We start from the raw sequence: 24,412 nt of genomic DNA on the forward strand, positions 1-24,412 counted from the left end.
GGATGGTTAAATTTGGAAGGAAAAAAAGCCTTATAATACCAAATGTTGACAAGGATGTAAAGCAATTAGACCCACATACATTGTTAGTGGGAATACAACCTTTTCAGAAAATAGTTGGGCAGTTTCTTATAAAGTTACACATACATTTATCAAGTGACCTAGAAATCCTACTCTAGATATTTCCCAAAGAAGAACAAAAGCATATGTCTACATGAAGACCTATATGGGACTGCTTATAGCAGCTTTATTCAAAATTGCCCAGACTGGAAACAACCCAAATGGCCCTCTCCTTGAAAGTGGACAAACTGTGGTATATCCATTCAAGAGAACACAAGTCAGCATTAAAAAGGAACAAACTGCTAATATAAGCAACAGTATGGATGAATCTCAAGAACACCATGCAAAATGAAAGAAACAAGATTCTACATATGGCATGATTCCATTTATATGACATTCTGGAAAAGGCAAAACTATAGGGCTGGTAATCACATCAGTGGTTGCCAGGGGCTGGGGCCTACAAATGGCACGAGGAAACTTTTAGGGGTGATGGTAATATCCTTTATCCTGCTTGTTTGGGTGCTTAATTACATGACTATATACATTTGTCAAAACTCACAGAACAGGAAAAAAAATCTCATAGAGCTATATACCTAAAAAGGGTGAATTTTACTGGCTGTAATTTTTACTATTATAAATCTAACTTTTACAAAAATCCTTCTGTGGCTTCTCACAGGTCAGATAAAGTCTGAGCAGCTTAGCTTCACAATCAAGCCCTCTAAGGACTGACCTAACCAATCTCACCTGCCTTATTCTCTGCGATTCCCCTTTACACACTCCATACATCATCCGAATCGAACCATCTAGGGTTTTCCGGACAGGTCCTGAGCTTTTTGGCTTCCTTTCCTTTGTTCATGCTCTTTCCTTTGTCCTAATTTTTCTCCTCCCTGAAAGAAGTGAACACTTGTGGAAAGAACACAGCTTGGAACCCTGGGGAAGGGGGACTCTGTGCTGAATTTCCTAAGAGTCCCCCTTTCCTGTTCAAACTTCCAAATCTCCCACCAAAGCAGCATGCACAGAGGCCCAGGAGGTACAAGGGGAGTGACCGGGTGTGAGCAGGTGGGGCGAGGACAGGAAGACTGGCCATGGTGAAGGCTATCTGTGCCTTAGCCTTCCTGGGTTCAAAGGGCCTTCTCTCCTGGTCTCACCCTCCAGAACGCTGTGGGTAAAAGAGTGGGGAGAGCATTCTGGACATAGAAAAGTCCCAGGCCCCTCCTGCCCTCATCCTTCTCACACTACCCTGTAACTGTAGAACAGGGGTTGAGTGCCTTCCCCAGAAATGTGGGAGCCACTCTGGGACAGAACTGCTGTCTGTCTGGTTCTCTTCTGCCATGTCCCAAGATGTGCCTGCCACATAGCAAGTTCTCAATTCATTTTTGAAGATTACATGCATGAATGCTGTTGCCTAGCAGCAGCTTTAGGAAATCCCTTTCTCTCCCCAAATTTCAGTTGTCTCAACTGAAAAACATTGAGAGTAATTCCTACCTTTTAACGTTATCGTATACAGTAAATACATATAAAATCACTTTGAATATTATAAATATACTCTAGTGATATAAGAATTTATTATTGTTGTTATAAAAATGGATACTTATGATTTCAATGTCAGATTTCTGGACAAGGAATGTGACTTTAGTTAAAAATCCTAAAAAGTTAGTATGCCTACTGAAGTATTTAGGAGGAAGTATTGATGTCTGCCATTTACTTTGAAATTTATCAGATTGTAAGGTAATTAATAGATGGGTAGAAGGATGATCATAGATAGGTGATTCATAGATTAACAGACAGGAAGCTATGTCATAAAACAAGAAGAATAAAACATTAATGATAGAATCTAAGTGATGCATATACAAGGGTACACTGTAAAATCCTTTCTATTTTGGTGTACGTTTAAATTTTTCGTAAAAAAAAGTCAAGTGAAAACACAGGAGAAATAAGCTTCTGCCCGATCGAACTGGAAGTTTCCTTTGCGTGGAGCACTGACTCATCCTTTAACAAATCTGCATTGAGCTCCTTCTACATGTGCCAGCCAGACACTGGAGTTTGAGAATAGAGAAGTTCTGTTTAGTAGGGACCACAGGCATGTGAATAAATAATTACAATATAAAGGGAAAGTGCTCCAAACTGGGAATGCACAAGAGGCTGAGAATACAGAGGCATCGTCTGGAAAAATCAGGGAAGCCTTCATATTTAAGCAGAGTTGTGGAGGATAAATAGGAATTTTCCAGACAGAAACTAGGAGAAGAGTGTTTCAAGAACAGATCACAGTGTGGCCAAAGCGTGGCCTGGCTGGAGTGCAAAGCGAGCATGTCCACACGGCCAGAGGGTGGCCAGATGGAGTAAAGAGACCAGGCTGTAAGAGCCAGAAAGGTGACCAGGTGGAAAGCTTGCTCCATTGGTCCATCAGCCACATTTATGAAGCACCTCCTATGTGTATAGCTCTAAATAATGGAAAGCAAAAGGCTGCCTTTCCACACGGGAGTCAAATCCTAGGCTGCCTCGCTGGAAGCCCAGAACCAGCGGTTTGGCAGGAAGAAGCAGGTGAGGCTTGGCAGTGACAGGTGAGAAAGATTAGCTGCCACTACACATTCCAGAAGGAGACTTTACAACTCTCCCACACACGCCCTCCCTCGCCTGGACTGAAGACAGCAAATTGTTCAAGGCCAAGTTGTGTTCCACACCCATGGCCTCTGCAAACCTGGCCAAGGAGGAGAGGCTGAAGTACAGGACCTGAGTCAGAGCCCTGGTCCCCGCCCTGCCTGTTTGGCTGCGGGCCTCTGAGCCATTTCCCCCACCTCTGCAGGCACTCACGTATAAGATGGGAAGACAGCCCTGACCATCGCTCTTTGCCTTTCTACAGCAGCCTCGCAGTCTGTGGACCCTACACTTTTCCATCCACACCCACACTGAGTCGTGGCCCGCATCCTATAGCCGAAGCAGGGATTGACAATAGCACATCAACATGGAGGAGTTGTGAGGCCCCAGTGAGAGCACCTCCATCCTTCCAGACTCGACTTGTTCTCATTAATTCTTTACTCCTGCCTTAGTTTTAAATTTATTTTGACTTTTTTAAACTTCTAGAGTAGAATGATTGCTTCTGTTGGTTTCAATCTTCATATTTAATATTAAAAGCTATTAAAGCTATGAATTTTCCTCTAATGGGTGCTTTGACAATATTACATAGGTTTTGATATAGAGTTTTTATTGTAATTAATTTCTAAATGGACTGTAATTTCAAACTAGATTTTCTCTTAGACCCAAGAGCTTTTAAGAAGACTACTTACTAGTTTCCAAGTACTTGGTTTTGAGGGTTATCCTTTTATTGTTAATGTCTTGTTTTATTGTACTCTGTTTAGAAAAAGTAACCTAAAATTTTCTATGTAGGGTGTTTTTAATTTAGATATTTTAAATGAAATTTTCTTAGAAGATTAACTTTTATAAGTGTTCCATGAATATCTGAAAATGATGTGGAGTAAAACACACCTATTCAAATCCTCTAAATAATTATTTACATGTCCTTATCTGTCAAATTCTCAGGTCTATTAAGAATTCCCGGGCTTCCCTGGTGGCGCAGTGGTTGAGAGTCTGCCTGCCGATGCAGTGGACGCGGATTCGTGCCCCAGTCCGGGAGGATCCCACATGCCGCGGAGCGGCTGGGCCCGTGAGCCATGGCCGCTGAGCCTGCGCGTCCGGAGCCTGTGTTCCGCAAGGGGAGAGGTCACAACAGTGAGAGGCCCGTGTACCGCAAAAAAAAAAGGAATTCCCATTATGATTGTGCGAGTTTGTTGCTGTTATTTTGAGTGTGTGAAGGTTCACGGTTTTTATAACTTCTTCACGGATTTCATTGTTCACCATGATTAAATACTCATCTTTGTCCCATTTAATATTTTTGCCTTGAATTCTATTTTGCTTGGTATTTGTATTACCACTTTTTGCTGTTGTTCACATTTATCTGGTAAATCATAGCTAGATATATTCTTACATTTTATGTCTTCCCCTTTGTTGAGCTCCTATGCTAATTCATTTTTCACTTGCAGTATATCCCCCAGTAATATTTTCAGAAAAGATACATTTGGTATACATCCCCAATTCTTGTGCATCTCTATTCGCCCATGAATGATAGTTTGGCTACATAGAGAATTCTAGTCTCAAGTCTTTTTCTTGTTGTATAAACAGTGTTTTCTATCATTCATGTTTCAGAAGAGAGGCCCAAAACATGTCTGATTGGCTTTTATCTAGATCGTAGGTTATTTGTCTTCTTAGATCTGACATCTCCAAGATTTTTATTTTACTTTTGAAACTCAGAAATTTCACCACACTTTTAGTGGATTGAATGCATATATTAACCTCCATCCCTCCTGAAATCTCACTAAAACAGGAGTAAAGGAATACAAATTTAAAATCATATACCCACAAGGACAAAAAGCATAGAGGCAGCAGCAGTAAGAGAGAATATTTAGGAAGTTGAAAAGCAGATGGAAGAATGGTAACTATGTTAGCATACCCAAGAAAGCTAAATCCTAAAATAGAAGAAGTTAAAGCTAAGAATTCCCTCACTCCAAAAGACCGAGGAATTGGCAGCACTAGGTACCTCTGGAATTGGGAGTGCACCAACACAAGGATATGGATTGAATGTCTGTGTAATATCAACTTCCCTCTCCACTCTCTGCAGCCAGATGAATACCCTTCATGAATGAAGATTGCAGAATTTATTCTCTGGAGACAGAGAGGTTCTCTGTACAGGATGATACCGGGAAGAGTTGATGTCACGAGTATCCTATTTAAAACAGGGAATCAAATGGGAGTTTGATCACTAAATATTGAGATCTCTAAGTTCTTCTCCCCCACGTAACGTTCTGGCAGCCAGGTTTACATCTCTCAGAAGAGCTTTCTCCAGCCAAGGCCAAGAGAAAAAGATCTAGCAACACTGACACTGAAATTCCCCCAGTGAAAACACTCAGCTTGGTCATGCTATGGTGAACCAATGGTCAACAAGTGCCCCAGAGTCTCTAGTAGGATTTTCAATTAGACATGAGTGCACTGTCAAGGATCACCAGATATTTGAGAAAAATCTCTGATATGGAAGATTGAGGCCAAAACAAACACGTGAAAAAAAAAATTGAAACAGAAGGAGACTATGTCAGGCAAATTTGTCTTAATAATATCTTCAAAGGATAAGAAAGCATTGTATCCATGAAATATGAGCATGTTGTTACTAAAAGGAACATTCAGAAAACAAAAATAACTCTTAGAAATTAAAATATGAACTCAGAAATTAAAAACTCAGTGAATGAATGAGAGAACATTTCTCATCACCTGAAAACAGTCAGCAGCACAGCAATACTCAGGGCAGAACCAAGCACAGAACAGGTCTTTCAAATGAATCAATCCATGAAAGAGCATATAAGGAAATCCTTCTTCCCAACTTATGACTTACCTTCTGTGCCTCATGGCAAAGTCCTCCTGACCCAAGAGTCCAATTGAGTTGGGGTTTCATGAACAATGAACCTGAGTCCCAGTGAGAATCAGGCACCGGCCTGACCATCAGACACCCACAGGCACCTGATGGTTGGCTTCCATTCAGTAGCATTCATAAGCCTTCATTATGCCCAGCCATGTCCTGTAGGGTATAAAGTATTTCCCTTTTACAGATGGGAAAACTGAGGTCTGGAAGACAAAGGGTGACTCTTGGCTAGAGATGGGTCCACAAGAACCCATAATTGGTGTAGTCTGCCTCAAGAGTTCTTGTCCTTTTTTTATTTGTTTTTTTCTAATTATAAAAATAATATATGTTTACTTTGAAAAATTCAAACGTTTCAGAAATAAAACAAGGTAGAATGCAAAAGACCCCCCAGGTGTCACCAAGGTCAACAGTCTGGGGCCTAGTCCTCCATGGTGTGTTGTCAAATGCATGTGGCAACGCATTTGTTAATGGTATTGTTAGTCTCCTATTTTTTAATATTCATATGTATTTACTCTTTCAGACAAAGCTTATAATAAATGTATTCAATTCCCCCTACCAACCCCCTTACAATTTGATTAAAAATGGCACTAAATGTGTACATCAATGGGGAGAATTACTATTTTTTCAATATTGAGCCCTTCCATCCATGAACCTGGTATTCGCTCCAGTTATTCAGGCCTTCTTTAACATCTTTTAGTAAAGGTTTATATTTTTCTCCATTTATGCCTTGAATATACTTGATTAACTTTATCCCAATGCATTGTATTGTGTAGCTCATAAGAATAGAATCTTTTTCTTTTTCTCAATTAAGTTTTCTATTTGTTGTGGCTGCAGTATCAAAGGAAACTATTTACACACTTTATTGCACTTGCTTCCTTACTTTGCAGTTTTAAAATGAACTCTCGGGACTTCCCTGGTGGCGCAGTGGTAAAGAATCCGCCTGCCAATGGAGGGGACGTGGGTTTGATCCCTGGTCTGGGAAGATCCCACATGCCGTGGAGCAACTAAGCCTGCGTGCCACAACTACTGAGCCCGTGTGCTACAACTACTGAAGCCTGCACGCCTAGAGCCTGTACTCCTCAGCAAGAGAAGCCACCGCAATGAGAAGCTCATGCACAGCAATGAAGAGTAGCCCCTGCTCGCCACAACTAGAGAAAGCCCGCATGCAGCAATGAAGACCACACGCAGCCAAAAATAAATTATTTTTTTTAAAAAAAGAGTGAATTTAAATAAATAAATAAAATGAACTCTCTTGGATTTCTTTAGGTAAACACACATACCATCATAAATTGTGATGATTTTGCTCTTCTTTACCAATATTTTTATTTCTTGTCTTACTACATTTGCTAGAACCTCCAGAACAATGTTGAATAATGCCACTGATATAGGCATCCCTGTTTTGTTCTTGACTTCATGAGAAACCTTTGGTATTTCACTGTCACATTTAATGTTTTTGGCCTCTACTTTCAAAGCTCCCACCCTCCCTCAGGGTGAAATGCCCTCCTGTTTCTCCCTGTCTCTATCAAATCTCCATCTTAGTAGTCTTTTCCTTGGGTCTTTGACAACAAAGGGTGATTTAAGCCATTGTAGTTTCTTTTCCTGGGTGATGTGCATTTTCAGCCTCTGTAAAGAACTCACCCCTTGTCCCCAATGTTCATTGCAGCACTATTTACAATAGCCAGGTCATGGAAGCAACCTAAATGTCCATCGACAGATGAATGGATAAAGAAGATGTGGCACATATATACAATGGAATATTACTCAGCCATAAAAAGGAACGAAATTGGGTCATTTGTGGAGACGTGGATGGATCTAGAGACTGTCATACAGAGTGAAGTAAGTCAGAAAGCAAAAAAAAAATATCATATATTAACGCATATATGTGGAACCTAGAAAAATGGTACAGATGAACCGGTTTGCAGGGCAGAAATTGAGACACAGATGTAGAGAATAAACGCATGGACACTAAGGGGGGAAAGCGGCGGGTGTGTGTGTGTGTATGTGTGATGAATTGGGAGATTGGGATTGACATGTATACACTGATGTGTATAAAATGGATGACTAATAAAAACTGCTCTATAAAACAATTAATTAAATAAAATTCAAAAATTAAAAAAAAAAAAAAGAACTTACCCTTGTATTAACAAGACGGAATTCGGCCAAGGTCTAGCAGCAGCTAAGGGCCCGGGAAGCCAGCACTTACAGCATACCTACAAAACATCATCCACAGGGCAGGGCACATTTACATGCATTATGGCCTTCAGTCCTTAAAGCAGACTCTACAAGGTGGTTATTTTGTTTACTCTCACTTTTCAGATGAAAGTCTGTCTCCAAGTAACATGTCCTAGGTCGCACAGCTGAGTAGTAGACACAGAATTCTAAGCCAGTTTACAAGGGAAATCCTGTAGCACTCACGCAACGGGAGAGGCCGCGGCAGTGAGAGGCCCACATACCGCAAACAGAAAAAAAAAAAAAAAAGAAGACACAGGTCTACTTTGATAAAAATATTTAAAAGCTGGGGGGGTTTTTTTGTTGTTTTTTTTTAACCTCTCACTGTTGTGGCCTCTCCCGTTGCAGAGCACAGGCTCCGGACGCGCAGGCTCAGCGGCCATGGCTCACGGGCCCAGCCGCTCCGCGGCACGTGGGATCTTCCCGGACCGGGGCACGAACCCGTGTCGCCTGCATCGGCAGCGGACTCTCAACCACTGCGCCACCAGGGAAGCCCTAAAAGCTGTTTTTAAATATTTAGATCTGGTCCCCCAGAATCTGGTCCTCATGCTCTCACCAGAATTTCCGATGACAGAATTTCCAATTCTAAAGTGCATGTTTATTCATATTTTAACATTTCTGAAGTTGAGATTATACGGCAATTGATGGTATCTTAGGTCAATAAGACACGGCGGCAGCTAACATTTGCAAGCTGTTTTACAGTTAGCCACAGTATTCCATGCACTTTTTTCTTTAGGTTTCACAACAACTTCCTGAGGTGAGTTTTACCAGCCCCGTTTTCAACACCAAGAAGCAGATTCCATGTGGTGATGCCATGCAAGGTAATCCTAGGCTGTGTGGGTTGTGGGTGGAGGAGTTAGCCTCGATGGAGTTCCTTTTCTCCTTACCACCAACTTTAGACAGAATATTCCATTTGGGTCTCCACCGTCCCCTGCTCATTGACAGCTGAGGGAAGTGAGGCGCAGAGAGGTTATGCGATGTGCCCCACCTCACATAGCCAGTAAGCATCAGAGCCAGGATCTGAACCCTTTCCACTGCCACAGCTGTTTGCCTGGCACTAGGGGCGGCAGCTGTGCTCCCATGGGAACCAAGCACAAGATGCTGGAGCCCCCAGCCCAGCCCAGAGTAAGCCCCTCTGTGCCCTTGCCCCTCTGCTGGAGCTCCAGTGGCACTCACTGCATGAGCCTGTCCCGGGCTGGGTCTGAGAGGTAGCGCTTGGATCCACCCAGGAACAGGGACCGGTATCGCTGCCGATGGTCCTTTGTCTCCATCAGCTGGGTGTTGAGGTAGCGACCCACACCCACGGGGTTCTGCACCAGGGAGAAGAGGCAGGACATTAGCAAGCTGGATGCCTGGCTTGGAAACTTGATCTCAGGCCTCCTCCCCTCCCTTTGGGCTCCTCCTTACTCCATCTGTTACACAATGAATCGTGTTCCCCAAAGAGATGTGGAAGTCCTAAGCCCCAGGACCTCAGAGTGTGAGCTTATTTGGAAATAGCTGCAGCATACCGGAGTAGGGTGGGTCCTTAATCCAATGTGACTAGTGTCCTCATAAGCAGAGACATACAGGGGGAAGATGGCCATACAACACGGAGGCAGAGGCTGGAGTGATGTATTTACAAGCCAAGGAGTTCCAAGGATCGCCAGCCACCACCAGCGGCTACAAAGAGGCCAGGAAGGATTCTCCCCTACAGGTTTCAGAGGAAATGCGGTTTTGTCGATACCTGGATTTCAGACTTCTGGCTCCCAGAACTGAGAGAGGATAAATTTTTGTTGTTTTAAGCCATCTAGTCTGTGATACTTTGTTAGGGCAGCTTTAGGAAATGAATACACCATCCCACCCAGAAACCCGGGTTGTAGTACAAGAAGCGCCAGTGGAGAGGTTCAGAGAGGAGATGTAGCCTGTCCAGAGTGACGAGTGAGGGCAGGAGAATGGCAGGACAGGAAGCTGCCACTTGTAGAGAATCTGTCCCAAGGTCAGACTGGGTCCCCAAGCGAAGACTCTCTCCCCTTGGAGGAGGTGCAGGCTGGAGGTGAGAAAAGGAAGAATGTAGGGACCTGACCGTCTGGACCTCACAAGAACCGAGCAGGGCAGGGGGTGTGGGCACACTGGGGGCCAAGGCATCACTCGGGAGACAAGGAGGTGGAATGGAAGAGGGAGAGCTGGGGTGTGGGCCTGCGGGATGGGGCAGGGGGAGCTTAGTAGGAAGGCAGGTTCCAAGCAAGATGTTCCCAGGGAAACCAGGAGAAAGCCACAGCTTAAAAATACACAGCTGTTCAAGAGGGCTGCGGCGGCAGGGGGTGGCAGGGCGGGGAGCGGGCAGTGCAGTCTGGCACGTCCAGCAGCAGCAGTGTCAGTGTTTGGGCAGCTGGAGGGGCTGGATGGGGTAAAGCCGGCAAGGGCAGCCCAACCCCCCCACCCCCACCCCGGGAGGCCATCCAGAGGCTTTGGAACACAGAGGAGATGCTAAGTAAGAAGTAAGAATTCCTGGAGAAGAAGACAGAGCAGGAGCTGATGGCCGCCAAGAAGCACGACACCAAAATCAAGCGTGCTGCCCTCTAGGCACTGAAGCGCAAAAAGAGGTATGGAAAGCAGTCAGTACAGATCAACAGCACGCTGTCAACCATCGAGTTCCAGCGAGAGGCCCTGGAGAATGCCAACACCAACACCGAGGTGCTCAAGAACGTGGGCTATGCCACCAAAGCCATGAAGGCTGCCCACGACAACATGGACGTCAATAAAGCTGACTTAACGCAGGACATTGCTGACCAGCAGGAACGTGCAGAAGAAACTTCAACAGCTATTTCAAAATCTGTAGGGTTTGGAGAAGAGTTTGACGAGGAGGAGCTCGTGACAGAATTAGAAGAACTAGAACAGGAGGAACTAGACAAGAATATGCTGGAAATCAGTGGACCGGAAACAGTCCCTCTACCAAATGTTCCCTCTATATCCCTACCAACAAAACCCACCAAGAAGAAGGAAGAGGAAGACGACGACGTGAAGGAATTGGAGACCTGGGCTGGATCCACTTAACCGGTCCAGTGTGGGCTGGGCCCAGTCTGATGGCCTGCGCGGCGGGCAGGCACGTGCGTGTGCAGGGCAGGCAGGTTCCATCACTCTCGAATCTTCCTCCAAAGCAGTAGGGCAGCATCACTGCTCACTCTGCATAGCATGGTCTGCACCCAGTGGGACAGGCAAGGGGCGGGGGAGGTGCCTGCTGTTTATAATGTTGACTTTCTGTAAAATAAACTGTATTTGCAAATCCAACATTGAGCTTCTGGACTACACTGACTCCACTGCTGAACCTCAATGGATAGGGTCGACCGTTTGCAGTTGAAATGACCTGAAAATGTAGCCTCTGTCCTTTTAAGTCAGCTGACTTGTCACACATCTCTTTGTAAGACTTGTATGGTACTGGCAGGAGTTGTTTTGTATTTTTTTAATAAATTTATTTATTTTGTTTAATTATTTTTGGCTGTGTTGGGTCTTCGTTGCTGCGCCCAGGCTTTCTCTAGTTGCGGCGAGCGGGGGCTACTCTTCGTTGCAGTGTGCGGGCTTCTCATTGCGGTGGTTTCTCTCGTTGTGGAGCATGGGCTCTAGGCACGCGGGCTTCAGTAGTTGTGGCACGCGGGCTCAGTAGTTGTGACACACGGGCTTAGTTGCTCCGCGGCATGTGGGATCTTCCCGGACCAGGAATCGAACCCGTGTCCCCTGCCTTGGCAGGCGGATTCTCAACCACTGCGCCACCAGGGAAGCCCAGGAGTTGTTTTTTAAAAGCCATAAGCTTTTCCTTGTCCTTAGCTGTAATAATGCATCTGATTTTGGTTTCCTTGAGAGCTGTATTTCTGTCCATCGCCTGTGTACTGGCCCCTGTGTTTCCCACTCTGGCCCACTCCTCACTCCCACTCCCCTGGTCTTTTTGGAGTTTGTGACACTGATTTGAAACGGATGGTGTTCTCTTGAGAGTGCGTGAGATTGTTAGAGTTAAGTCCCAGCTATACATTTTTCTAACATAGCTCTAAGGTCCTTGTTGCTGTTTGTGATAACTGATAGATAACTCACACATTTATAATCAGATGAAACTATGGTTTGCACTGTCTATTAAATATCTCAATTAATTAAAAAAAAAAACAGCTGTTCAAAACCAGGCAAAACTAACCTGCACTACTGGAAGCCAGGAGAGGAACCACCTGACGGGGAGGGAGGTTGGGGGGTGGCCCTGGGGTGCTGGAAACGTGCCCTTCAACCCTCTGGGGGGTGGTTACATGGTGACTCCATTTTGTGACAATTCATGGAACTCTTCACTTAGGACTCATGCTCCCTTCTCTATGGTTATTAGACCCCAGTAAAAGGTGGGCTTAAAAAATGAAGGACAGGAATGAGAAACGGAATAAGGCTGATGCCCAATGCCATCTGGTGCATGAAGAAGGCAGGCACATGAAGGCAAGAGCTTAGCTGTCTTACACGAACACCAACAAACCGAAGATTACATCATATATGGGGGATGGCTGCCTCTGGGGAGGGGGAGGAGAGGGGAGGGGAAGGAGAGGGGAGGGGGGAGGAGAGGGGAGGGGAGGGGGAGGAGAGGGGAGGGGAGGGGGAGGAGAGGGGAGGGGGAGGAGAGGGGAGGGGAAGGAGAGGGGAGGGGAAGGAGAGGGGAGGGGAGGAGAGGAGAGGGGAGGGGAGGAGAGGGGAGGGGGAGGAGAGGGGAGGGGGAGGAGAGGGGAGGGAAGAGAGGGGAGGGAAGAGAGGGGAGGGGGAGGAGAGGGGAGGGAAGAGAGGGGAGGGGGAGGAGAGGGGAGGGGAAGAGAGGGGAGGGGGAGGAGAGGGGAGGGGGAGGAGAGGGGAGGGGGAGGAGAGGGGAGGGGGAGGAGAGGGGAGGGGAAGAGAGGGGAGGGGGAGGAGAGGGGAGGGGGAGGAGAGGGGAGGGGAGGAGAGGGGAGGGGAGGAGAGGGGAGGGGAAGAGAGGGGAGGGGGAGGAGAGGGGAGGGGGAGGAGAGGGGAGGGGAGGAGAGGGGAGGGGAGGAGAGGGGAGGGGAGGAGAGGGGAGGGGGAGGAGAGGGTCCTTGCTCAACCAGAGATGAGAAATGGGCCAACTCCCTGAGCTGCCCCTGAGGCCTCAAGACAAATATGAAGAGAATGGAGGGAGCATTTCCCTAGAAAATAAGAGAGTGGGATGGCTCTGGGTGATGTCCATTAGCACAGTGGTTCTCAAACTTGTCCCTGGAACACAGGATCAGCATCACCTGAGAACTCATTAGAAATGCAAGTTCCCAGGCCCCACCCCAGGCTTACTGAATCAGAAGGTCTGGCGTGGGGCAAGCCCTCCAGGTGAGGCTGATACCCGCTCAAGTTTGAAAAACCACTGCCTGAGAGAAATGAGACAGTGGGAGTGGGTGTTAGTCCCTGGTAGAAAAAAAAGAGGTAGGATGGGCTCCCTCAGAGCATCAGTTCCCAGGGGGGAGGAGAACTTGGGGCTGCCTGTAGAATTAGGAGAGTGTTCCCTGCTTCTCACTGTGTATCCCCTACCCAGACGCACTCACCCAGGTTCCCAGAATCATCGGGGAGGCCTTTATGCCTATCCGCTTGGGAGACAGCAGGAACGGTGGTTGGTTGATGTGTTTGCATTCCTTCTCTGGAGGAAGCCACATACCGGGACCAGACATGGCCTAGAGGTGAGGAACAAAGGCTGAAAGCTTGGCGAGGTCTGGTGGTGGTCAGCCTGGGGCCAGGCCTGATGAGGGCTCTGGGCAGCTGACCTCACACCCCTGGCAGCCCTGAGACTTGAGCCAAGGATGGTAGGAGGTACCTGGCCACCTCCCAACTTACCAGGAGCCCATCCTCTGGGGGTGAAGGGGCCCTGCGGTACTCTCATGACCCCTGCCACCCACTCTATGCCCACCCATCAGCCTGAAACCTCTTTCCAGGTTCCCAAGGGCTCTCCCGGTCTGGCAGGGTCCAGAGAGGTGCTCCAGACCCCAGTCTGGGGCGCAGAAGCCACACGGACTTTGCAGCTCAATGAGCTGGGCTCCAATCTTGGCTCCTCCCCCTTGCTGGGAGCCTGGGCAAATCCCTTCCTATCTCTGGGCCTCAGTTTCCTTTCATGAAATGCAAAAGACAATCCCTCCCTCCAGGGGCTGAAATGTGCCCTCCCCAGAGCAGGTGTTCAGGAAATGTTGGTACCCTTTTTCATTCCTCTGGACATGCCCACCTTCCCAAGCCCTTAGCAGTTCCATCCCTGGGAACTGCTTGGGGGTCAACTGATGTCCAGAGCCTACTCAGATGACTGGCTGCCGGAACCCCAGAAAGGAGCCCACCGCTCCCCTAAACAGAACCGGTGTGCGGCCTTCTGTCGGGCAGACCCCTTATTCACACTTGGTCCCACTCCAGTTTTCCCCTCATCCTCTCTGCAGGGGAGGGAGGGGCAGAGATCAATGCCCACTGGGCACTTCCCGGGTGCCAGGCTCCATGCTATAGGCTCTAGTACTAACCTCAATGAATTCTCACAGCCACCTGGTCATGCTCACGGGACAAGCATGTAAACCAAGGCTCAGAGAGTGACAGACACTGATCCAATGTGACTAGTAAGTACAATACCAGGATTGGGAACCAGGTAAGTCTGGTACCCAAGGGTGAGCTTTCGGCTGAAATAGCCACTTCCACCCCACCCTGCCCCCGCAGGAAAGGCCCCTTCCAAGAGAAGAAGGAAGGAAGGCCATAGGGGCACAGTGACTAGTTTTGGGGGACACTGGCTAAGTGTGGCCCAATAAATTCTTTCTGGAGGGGCTTCCGGGTTGCGGGGAACTTTTGAAAAAAACTCCACGCTTCTTATTGTGATATGAGTTAAGTTCTTTCACGAAGCTCTTGAAATTCATCAGTTCCCTGGGCCATTTTTTCTGAGAAACAGAGGAGGAAAAAGAATATGTTATGTCAGGAAAAGCAAGAGCTGCGATGCTGGACCCTTACCACAATCAGAGACAAGCAGTGGTCCAATGAGGCATCACTCTCCCCCATGCCTGCCACTGTCCCATGGCCAGGCCAGTCCACCCTGACCTGGGCGACAGAGACGAAGCCCCCCAGCCAGGGGTGGGGTCAGTCTGATGGGGTCTCTAACAGCCCCTCCTCTGTGCGGTGCCCTGCAGCCCAGCTTGCCTTCATCCATTTCTTCTTTCTTTCACTTGTTTCGTGGACATTTACTGAGTCAGGCACTGTTCTAAGCAGGAGCGATAGTCCAAATATTTAAAAACCAGTGTGACGGGGGAACACTCAGGATTCTTAGGGCAGCAAAACTACCCTGTATGATACTATAATGGTGGATACATGTTATTATATATTTGTCCAAACCCATTGAATGTACAACACCAAGAGTGAGCCCTAATGTAAACCGTGGGCTTTCGGCGATAATAATGTGTCAGTGCAGATTCACTGATTGTAAGAAATGTTCCCCTCTGGTGCTGATTACTGATAGCGGGGGCCTGGGCATGTAGCGGGGACAGAGGGAGCATGAGAACCCTGTACTTTCTGCTCAATTTTGCTGTGAACCTAAAACTGCTCTTTAAAATGTCTATTTTTTAGATAACACAAAATAATATCCTGTGGCCTGGGCATTGGCTCTAGGGCCTACGGAGCGTCTGAGGCCCCTGCTCTGCTGACAGGACACCTTCGTAGCTGGTCATGGGGAGGCCTGGGAAGCCCCAGGGAGGAGCCAGGTTGCAGGGCTCATTCAGTGGCTATTTACCAGCTGGTCCCAAAGAATTTCAACATTTCACCACCGCCACTTCCTAGCGCTCCTGATGCCTTTACCACAGCACCCACTCCCTGCTAACATTCTATATTGTTTTCACTTGCGATTGTGTTTGTTTTTGCACTAGAAAGTAAGCACTTACTAGAAAGTAAGCGCCACTGGGGCAGGTTCCCCTGCACTTAGACGATTACCTGGCCCAAGGCACACATGAGTGAAGGCACAGTAGAGACAAAATAAACAGTTAGACAAATACTTAAGTCCAATTACTATGAAAGCAAAGCCCACGGTGCTCGGGATCACACAACAGGAATTTGACTGGTGCAGGAAACGGGGGCATCAAGCTAAAATTCGACCTCAGCTTCCCCCCCAGCCCTCCAGTTCTCTGCCACTAACCCAGTCAGCTTAGCTGGGTCTGAGATGGCTGGGAAGTGTCTCCCAAACAGCAGGACACCCAGGCCTGCACCATCTAGGTCCCTGCAGGCCTGGCAGCCTATCTCCCATCCAGGCCTGGTACTGGGGCCCCCTGCACCTCCCCTGCAATTCGTGCTGGTACAGAGGAGAGGAGACTGGAGGTGAAGCCAGACAGATGCCGTGGGGTTCAATCCCGGCTCTGCCCCTACCAGCTGCGTGGCTAGCCTCAGTCTCCTCCTCTAACACAGGGCCCTTACCCTGCCCTAGCTGGGAGGGGGGAGTGAGCAGGCTACGGGAAGAGTCCTGCGCAGAGCCTGGCACAAAGGGTGCCGTGGATAGGTGAGGCCTGTTTTCCTGCCAGGGGAGGCGTAGCCCGCCTGGGTACACACCTGCACAGAGTAATGTCCATAGGGCTGAAGCTTGCTTTGGTCATCCGAGAAAGTGTCATAGAGGCCGCGGGTGCCCAAGGATCGTGCCAGGTACGCCTCGATGCCACTTTTGAAGGTGTAGGTGCCCAGTGCCAGACTGCTCCCCTGGAACAGAGCACAGAGGACAATCCCTGCAGGTCCATCACCCCTTGGGGCCTCAGTTTCCCCATCTGCCCTGGATTCCCCCACCCCAGGTCTGCGCAGCAAGGTGGGTGAGGCCTGGCCAGGGTAGGGGGATACCTGATGAGCCAAGGGGGGCGGTTTGTTGGTCATCCTGCACATGAGGCCCTTGGAATGAGACCGGTTCCAGGCACTCTCCTCCAGCTTCGTGCACGGGTTGCCCTTCTCCCCATAATTTCCAGGGCCTGGATAGTAGTTCTGGGGGCGAGAGGGAGGGACATAAAGGCTGTTAGTCCCACGTCTTGTGCTGCTGACTGCACCTGAGGAAGAGATGCCCTCCAGAGGGGAACGGGATTTTCAGAGTCCCTGTGTGTTAACTGCCCCCCAAAACACACAGCACTGTGGGCCTGTGAGCCTCTGTCACTGCTCAGACCTTCAGTTCCAAGTTCAGACTTCACTGGGGCCCCACTGGTCTGTCCAGCTTATCCCTCACCGTTCCCTTCCTACATCTGACGCTTCAGCCAAAGTGAGGTCCTTGCTGGTCCCCAAACCTATGCCATTCTGGCAACCTCCTCGCCTTTGCTTGCTTGTGCCATTACTGCCACCCAAAATGCCCTTCCCGCCTTCTCGGCCTTGGAAAGTTCTTCTAATCCTGCAAAGCCAGCTCGAATGCCATCTCTCCTGGGAACGAAGGCTTCCTTCCCTGATCACCCCAGACAGCTGCTTGCTTTGGTGGTCTCGGAAATCCCAACCACTACACCCCTGTGTTATAGCCCTACGTTTACATGAATGGGTTTCCCACTGTGCTGTGAACAGCGCTGCGACCTGGAGGGATCTGGAGTCCTGGGTTCGAATCCTGACTCCACTGCTTCCTAGCTGAGTGACCTCGGGCATATGCCACTTACTCCTTCTTAGCCCCATGGCCCAGATTTCAAGCACAGGGATAGTAGAACTTTCTTCCAAGGTAATGAGGATGATATGAAATAACGTCTATAAAGCCTCTTGCACATGCCCAGTCCATAGTGGGTGCCAACACCTAATAAGTCAGGGTGGGGTGGCTGTCTTGGTGGGGCGGGGTAGGAGAGAAAGAGGTAGGAGAGGTTGAGAACTGTGGCTGGAATGAGGATCTGAAGCCTCGACTGCCAGGGTCGGAAATATGGCCTTTGTATGTGGAATGAGAAGGGCCACCCTGCAGTACAGGTGGGTGAGTGGGTAGCCATCGTTGGGTCAAGACCCGGCAGGATGTTTTCTGCTGCTTTGCACCTTTTAGCCACACGGGATCGCTGCCACTCCACATATGGCTCAGCCCTGACTACCTCCAGTCCCTGGAACCTCCCAGGAAGCAGCCCAGAACCAGGCCTGGCAGAGAGGGTGGGTAGTCAGGCCGTGGCAGGCATCAGGTTCATTCACCCTCAGAGGAACCAGAATGCACATTGCCTCCTTCCAGGGCCCAGGGTTTCCAGGTATATTCAGGAGAAAAGCCCCAAAGTAGGAAGGTGGGTCTCAACATCATGTGCCGGCTGCTTTACTAGGCTTAATATCTTGGTCCTGGAGACATCCTGATGAGATCAGATCAGTGCCACTTGCAATCAATAGATGGGGAAACTGAGTCTCAGAGAGGCAAACCTTGTGTCCAAGGTCCCACCTCCAGAAAGGGGCAGCACAAGGGTTCTAACTTCAAAATCCATGCATGATCCTCTGAGCTTCTACTGTTTCCCAGGCACTGTGCAGGCACCAGAGGTGGGAGAGAAATAAGCACCACGGTGTCTAGGGAGACCTCAGAAGCGAGGGTTATAACAAAGGGGTGGAGCTGCTGATCCCGGAGCTCACAGACCAGGAGGAGCCCAGTGCCGGCACTCTGTCGGCAAAGCCTCATCTCTCCCTTCAAACCTTCAGGTTCAGAGGTGCAGCAACACACCTGGGCTGATGTGAATACCCCTGACTTTAACTAGAATGTTATGTTTCAGGGCTTCTGGGACCCAGGCAGGAGTGCTTAATTCTGGGGGAAGTGGGAATTGTCATTTACAAGATTTCCTTTTAGGTGGACCTTGAAGAAAGAGTCATCTTCCCAGAAGATGAAGGGGTGGGACAGGTGTCCCAGGTGGAGGGGGCCATAAGAGCGCCTTTGAGGCAGTTGGGAAAGGTATACTGGGAAGAGAATGGGAAGGACTTGAAGGCCAAGCGGGGCATCCAGACTTGATTCTGGGGCATGAGGACACTTAGGAAGGCGACTGGGGCAATAGTAGGTGACCAGGACATCAGTCCTGGGGGCGCCCCTGGGCAGGGGGAGCGTGGCTTGGGCTTGGGCAGAGGTCAAGGGGATGGAAGGAGGAGGATGGGAGACAGAAGCACAGACCCCCGTGACTACAGGGGAACAAGGTGCCCGTGGGCCTCTGGCTCTGGCCGCTGGGCGGTGCCATTGCCCAGGAAGAGCAGGCCTGTGGGAGATGCTGACATGGCAGGAGCAGGGCATGCAGAGTTTGAGGAGCCTGGAGGACCCCGGGGTGGGGATCTGAAGCCATGTGCATGGAGCCTGGCTGCGCAAGAGAGAACACCCCACAGAGGGTGGTGGGGAGGGCAGGGCCTGGGAGAGAGAAGCCATGGAGGGAGGCTGGCGGAGGAGCTCCAAGGACACAGAGCCCAGTGTCCCTACAGCCAAGGGAGGGCAGAGCGTACTAGGAGGAGGATGGAGGCAGAGCCCAGTGCCAGCACAGGAGGCGCTGGCTTTGCAGGGGTGTGCTTCCACCGCCCATCCGCTCCGGGGAAGGACTCACAGGACCCAAAGCAGGCACCACAGCTTTGCACTGGCGCTGCGGAGGCCCCCATGGAGAAGTCAGCACCCTGCACAGGTGGCATTTGTAGGCCTGTCCCACCCACACTGGGGGGACAACTGGAGGGACCAGAGGCCAGAGGAGGCCATCAGGTTCCCAGCCCAGAGCAAGATGGTAGCTGAGAAAGTCAGGCCTTGGATGTGAGCTCTTCCCGGGGCTGCCTTCTGCCCACTGGGGCAGTGCCACCTCCTTGAACTTTCTGTCCAGCCCTGAGCCCAGGAGAGTGGCTCGGGGAAATCCCGCAGGGCCCAGTGAGGTTACTGCAGGAGCAGATGTGGGGACCAGAGAGGAGAAGAGACAGCTGGAACGGAGGGACAGCCCGTGGGACCTTCACCCTGCTCAGCCAACCCTCGCAGATGCTCCAGCGCTGGGGACCGGGCGCAGGAGGAAACAGACAGCGTCTGATTTGTTCCCCCAACTCCTCTGCCTTCAGTGGGGCTGGGCTCTGCCATTAGATCCTGTCCTCCACGGATGGTCAAGGAACAAACCAAGTGAGCCCAGCCTACGGGTCAAGTGCAGTTGTTACGTGTGGACACCTTGGACTCAATCCTGCCTCTGCCGCTTAGTAGCTCTGTGACCTTGGGCAGTCACTTAACCTCTCTGTGCTCGTTTTCTGTCTGTAAGTGGCGATGACAGTGCCTGCTTCACAGGGTTGTGGTGAGGATTACATTCATTAGTACCCTCACATGCTTAGAACAGTGCCTGGCACATGGCAAGTGCTGCATTAAGTGTCGGCTATTATTACTTTAGACTTGAAGGAAATCACTCATTTTTCAGTGCCTCCAGGCAGCCCCTCTCCCCACAGTGCAGTTACAGCTTCTGCACCTGAGGATGCATGTGCACGTCCCCTGAACGTGGCAAGGAGTAATTCCCAGGCTCCACAGAAGGCTTCACAGTGGTGAGGTGTGGAGGAAAGGCCCTGGCTTGGGGTTTGCCCATTTGGCCCACTGGGGCAAGATGTTTATCCTCTCTGAGCCTCCAGGGCCTCGTCTGGAGTGGTTATAAAAAATTAGAGTGTTTTGGAGAACCAGTACTTAGTAGGCAGGCATGGGCTTAGTCCACAAAGGTTTATCATGTGTCAGGCGCTGCTAGGACCTGGGGATTCTGCAGCGAACCAACCGGGCAGATGTGGTCCACCCTCGGGGGCTGCTGTGCGCTGGGGGAGAGACACTGAACCCACAGCCACAATCGGGGCTCCTGGGAAAGGGAGATGGCCCCTCATGGGGTCAGGTCAGACCTCGGAGCTGAGAGCTGAGGGATGAGCAGGGGGTCCTTAGGTGAAGGGGCCGCTGGGGGCGGAATAGCACTTCTGGTAGAGGAGAGAGCAGGGGCAAAGCACAGGGCGAGTGCTTTGCCTCACTTTGAGGAGTGAGGAGGGCAAGGGTGTCCAGCCCAGGGAGCGTGAGGGGCAGGGGAGGAGGGGTGGCACTGGCAGCGTGGGTGTGACTCCCGCCTTTGCCCGCACGATCCTATGGAGCCTGAACCCCACTCATCCCGACCCACACTGATGCCACGGCAGCCCTCCCGCCACCCCCACCTCTCACCACAGTCACCTCCCCTCTGGATGCCTCCAATCCCCTCCCCCACAAGCATGTCACTCAGTACCCCCCCCACACACACACACAGCAAAACCCTCCTCCGCTGTCCTCCCACAGCACCTGGAATCAAACCCGAGGCCCTCACCTTGCCAGAAGGGCCTCATGACCTGGTCCTCACCCCTCTGCTCTTGCCTCCTCCCCCCTCACTCACAGATTCCGTGAGTCTCCATTGCTCACCTACCACAGGTTTTGCTCGAACACCACCTCCTCCCAGAAGTCTTCCCTGACTACCCTATAAATGGCACCTCATCGTTCGCCATCTCTCCCTGTCTCATTTTTCCCCATAGCCCTCATTATATGTGATTTGCTTCTCTGTACCGTTGTTTCTACCACTAGGACCACAGCTCCATGAGGGCAGGGACCTTGTCTTCATCACTGCTGGATCCCCAGGTCCTGGAACAGTATGTGGCACTAGAGGGCGCTCAACCATTATTTACTGGATGGCTATAGATACGGAGGAGTTTGTTGAGCACCTAATGTATGCCTGGCTCTGTGCCAGGGACTCAAAGATGAACCAGACCCATCCCTGCCGGCAGGGAGCTCCTGATCTGGTCGGGGAGATGCAGAAACCTACGACAGCCAGTGGGCTGAAAGCTGTGGAACTGGAAAGCAGAGGGGCTGTGTGGTCCCAGAGGGGAGCCTGGCCAAGCCTGGGAAGAAGAACGGTAGGAGAAAGGGCGCTTCCAGCCCCACCCAGGCTGCATGCTCTTCAGACAGAGCAGAGGGTAGGAGGGATCCCACTCCGTGTATGAGAACACCTACCCCAATGAGTCCTCGGAAGCGAATCTCCCCGGAGCTGAGCAGAACCCGGGTGCTGCCCGGTTTCTCCTGCAACTCTTCTAAGAAGTCTTTGGAGTTGTAGGAGCCAGGCCCCAGCTCTTCCTTCTGCCCCAAGAGAAGAGAGCAGAGTTGAAAACTTTACACTTGGGAGTGTCCATGCGGGCAGGATCCCAGGCGAGGATATGTTCCTTAAAGGATGAGGTCTACCTGGGCCTGGGAGGATACTGCAGGCCACCCTGGGGGCAGGCAGGACCGGGCAGGAGGACCTGGCACCAGCAGTAGGGCAGGGTGGGGCCCCAGGGGCCTCACCTGCTGCCGCTTCTCTTTCAGGATGGCCCGGTACTGGAAGTGGGGCAGCTGCGTCAGCCAGGTGGCTTCCTGGGCCTTGGTGCAGCCTGTGCCCACCTCCTTCTTCAACTTCTTGATGCTGAAGCAGGTCTCCTTGCAACCATAGGTCCCAGGTCCTATGTGGGACTGAGTCAGAGCACAGTCAGAGCGAGGCCAGCCACACCCACGAGTCCACCCACAGAGCAAGTCCTCTCCAAGCTGTCACCCTGACCTGGGAGTGGACAGGCAATACCCCTCTGGGGGCCCCTCCCCCAGCCCCAAGCCTGGCCCTCAAGGTGCAACCATGACATCCTCTGTCACTGGCCCCCTTACACTTCAGAGAGAGCCCGCAGCCAGTCTGTGCAAGAGCTGCCAGTGGAACCCAGGTCTCTGTGGATCCGACCCATGCTGTTTTCATTACAGTCCTGCGTTTATCAAACACATTGAGGCCCCAGCTCTGATTCAAGCTCTGAGCTGTGGGCTGAGGGCACGGAGGGGTGTGAGGCATGCCCCTTACACAGATCAGCTCATCTGTCACGGGGAGGGACTCGGAGGGGCAGTGGCCAGACCATGTGGGAGACTCGGGAAGCTATGCAAACTCATCACATCCACAGAGTAAACCCTGGAGTACGGGGCCTCCCTGAAGGCGCTGAACTTCTTCTGGTTGGGATAGACAGCGGAGACGTCAAACCTGGGAGGGACAGATGCCCAGTGAGAGGCACCCAGCCCTGATGAGGGCAGTTCTGGGTGGTGGGGGAGTTGGCATCCCACGGGAGGTGACTTTGGAGCTGGCCCATGAAGGATGAGCAGGGCTGCTGCCTCCTCAGGGTCTTCGTCCTTCCAGGTTCCCTCTCCCTAGATTCCACCCTTGTCTGGTCCCCTAACCCCCTGCTGGGAACCTTTACTCAAAATCACCTTCTCAATGCAACCACCAGCCGCACCACCCCCTGCACTCGCAGGCTCCCTCTCCCCACTTCCTTTTTCTCCATAGCCCTTATCACTAGCCAACATTTTATATCATTTTCTTTTTTTGTTTATTATCCACTCCCACCACCCCTCCCATATGAAGGCAAGCTCATGAGCAAGGGCTTTGCTGTTTTGTTCACTATTTTATCCCCAGATGCTAGAACTGTGCCTGGAACATAGTAGGTGATATATATATATATCACCTATCACATATATATATATATATATATATATATATATATACCACCTATGATATGATACATATATCATAGGTGGTATATATATATGATATACACACGATATATGTCATACGTATGAATGAAGAAAGACACCTGGGTTGAAATCCTACCCATGACTTTTGGGCTGAGTGACCTACTATGGGCCAGGCCACTTGGCCTCTCTGAGCAGCACATAGTAGGTGCTTCTGAAATGATTTTAAATAACTTAATAACGGTGGTAAAAGACTCTGGGCCGGGAAGTGCGGCAGGCAGGAGAGGTATAGAAAGTCCCGCCCCCACCCCTCACTGCCAGCCCCCCGCCCCCCGCCAAGGGAGCCCGTGAACCAGTTGGTGGCCATGGCGCTGGCCCGCCCGCCGCGGCGAGGTTCTCGCGGAACTCGACTGTGGGAGTTTTCCGCGCCCGCCGGCAGGCCAGACCGGCTTCTGCCACCGCCGCCACCGCTGCCACGGCAACCCAGGCCTTGCGATTTGTGATCGCCACAGACCTGTGCGCTGCGTGTTTGCCCGCGCTGCGCCCCTGCAGGCGCGCCCGCAGGGTCCCCGACTTTTCCATTCGGCTATGCACATTTTCACTGCTGCCTTGCCAGACATCCTTCCCCGAGCCCGGCAGATTTAATGGCCCCTCGCGGTGGTTACTATGGATGCCATTTGGTCGGGTTTTAGAGTCATTTGTTGAGGAACCGTTTCCGATTTCTTGCTTTATGGCAGAGCCCCGCGCAGGGCCTGGTGGAGCGCAAAGGCCTCTTGATGTTCCCCTTATGCTGGTGGGACCAGTGAGACACACAGAAACGGCTCGCTTAGGCAAAGGGCATTCCATTCCTTCTCCACTCTGGGGAGGGGAGGAGGAGAAAGAGGGAACGGGCAAGGGGGGCCAGAGCGTGGAGGGCAGGAATAAGGTGGTCAGGAGAGAGGTAGGGTTGCAGGGATGGTGTCAGGACTCATTCCTCCCCCAGTTACCTGGACACCCACCCTGGGCAGACATTGTGCAGGGTGCCTGGGACCCAGATATAGTCCCTTCCCGGAGAGTCTAGTGGGGGAAACAATGACTACACAGTGTGACCAGGTCAGTGTGATAGGGAGGCCTCTGACCCAGACTGTGGGTGTGTAAGTCAGGGAAGGCTTCCTGGAGGAGGAGAATTCCAAACTCAACATTGAAGCGTGTGTGTGGCTTGCTAGGTAAAGAAAGGGGTTGAGGGTATGTGCCCCCAACAGGGCATG

At 50.6% G+C, this 24,412-nt stretch overlaps 1 protein-coding gene and 1 pseudogene across 1 annotated transcript in view; one reads left to right on the forward strand and one right to left on the reverse strand.

Annotated features, from left to right (window-relative positions):
- The window catches only part of LEXM (lymphocyte expansion molecule), a 28,063-nt gene extending 4,316 nt beyond the window's left edge, over positions 1-23,747 (reverse strand). Inside the window, 11 exon segments of the mRNA XM_033435575.2 lie at positions 8,927-9,060; positions 13,294-13,419; positions 14,484-14,564; positions 14,566-14,646; positions 16,295-16,438; positions 16,574-16,711; positions 21,645-21,767; positions 21,972-22,208; positions 22,411-22,470; positions 22,596-22,680; positions 23,542-23,747. Coding sequence (XP_033291466.1) covers positions 8,927-9,060; positions 13,294-13,419; positions 14,484-14,564; positions 14,566-14,646; positions 16,295-16,438; positions 16,574-16,711; positions 21,645-21,767; positions 21,972-22,208; positions 22,411-22,470; positions 22,596-22,680; positions 23,542-23,747 — 1,415 coding nt within the window.
- LOC105748187 (charged multivesicular body protein 4b-like) lies at positions 9,933-10,802 on the forward strand (annotated as a pseudogene).
- Positions 23,748-24,412: the final 665 nt, after the last annotated feature.

The sequence above is a fragment of the Orcinus orca genome, chromosome 1, assembly GCF_937001465.1.
Source record: "Orcinus orca chromosome 1, mOrcOrc1.1, whole genome shotgun sequence".
NCBI classification, from domain to species: Eukaryota; Metazoa; Chordata; class Mammalia; order Artiodactyla; family Delphinidae; genus Orcinus; species Orcinus orca.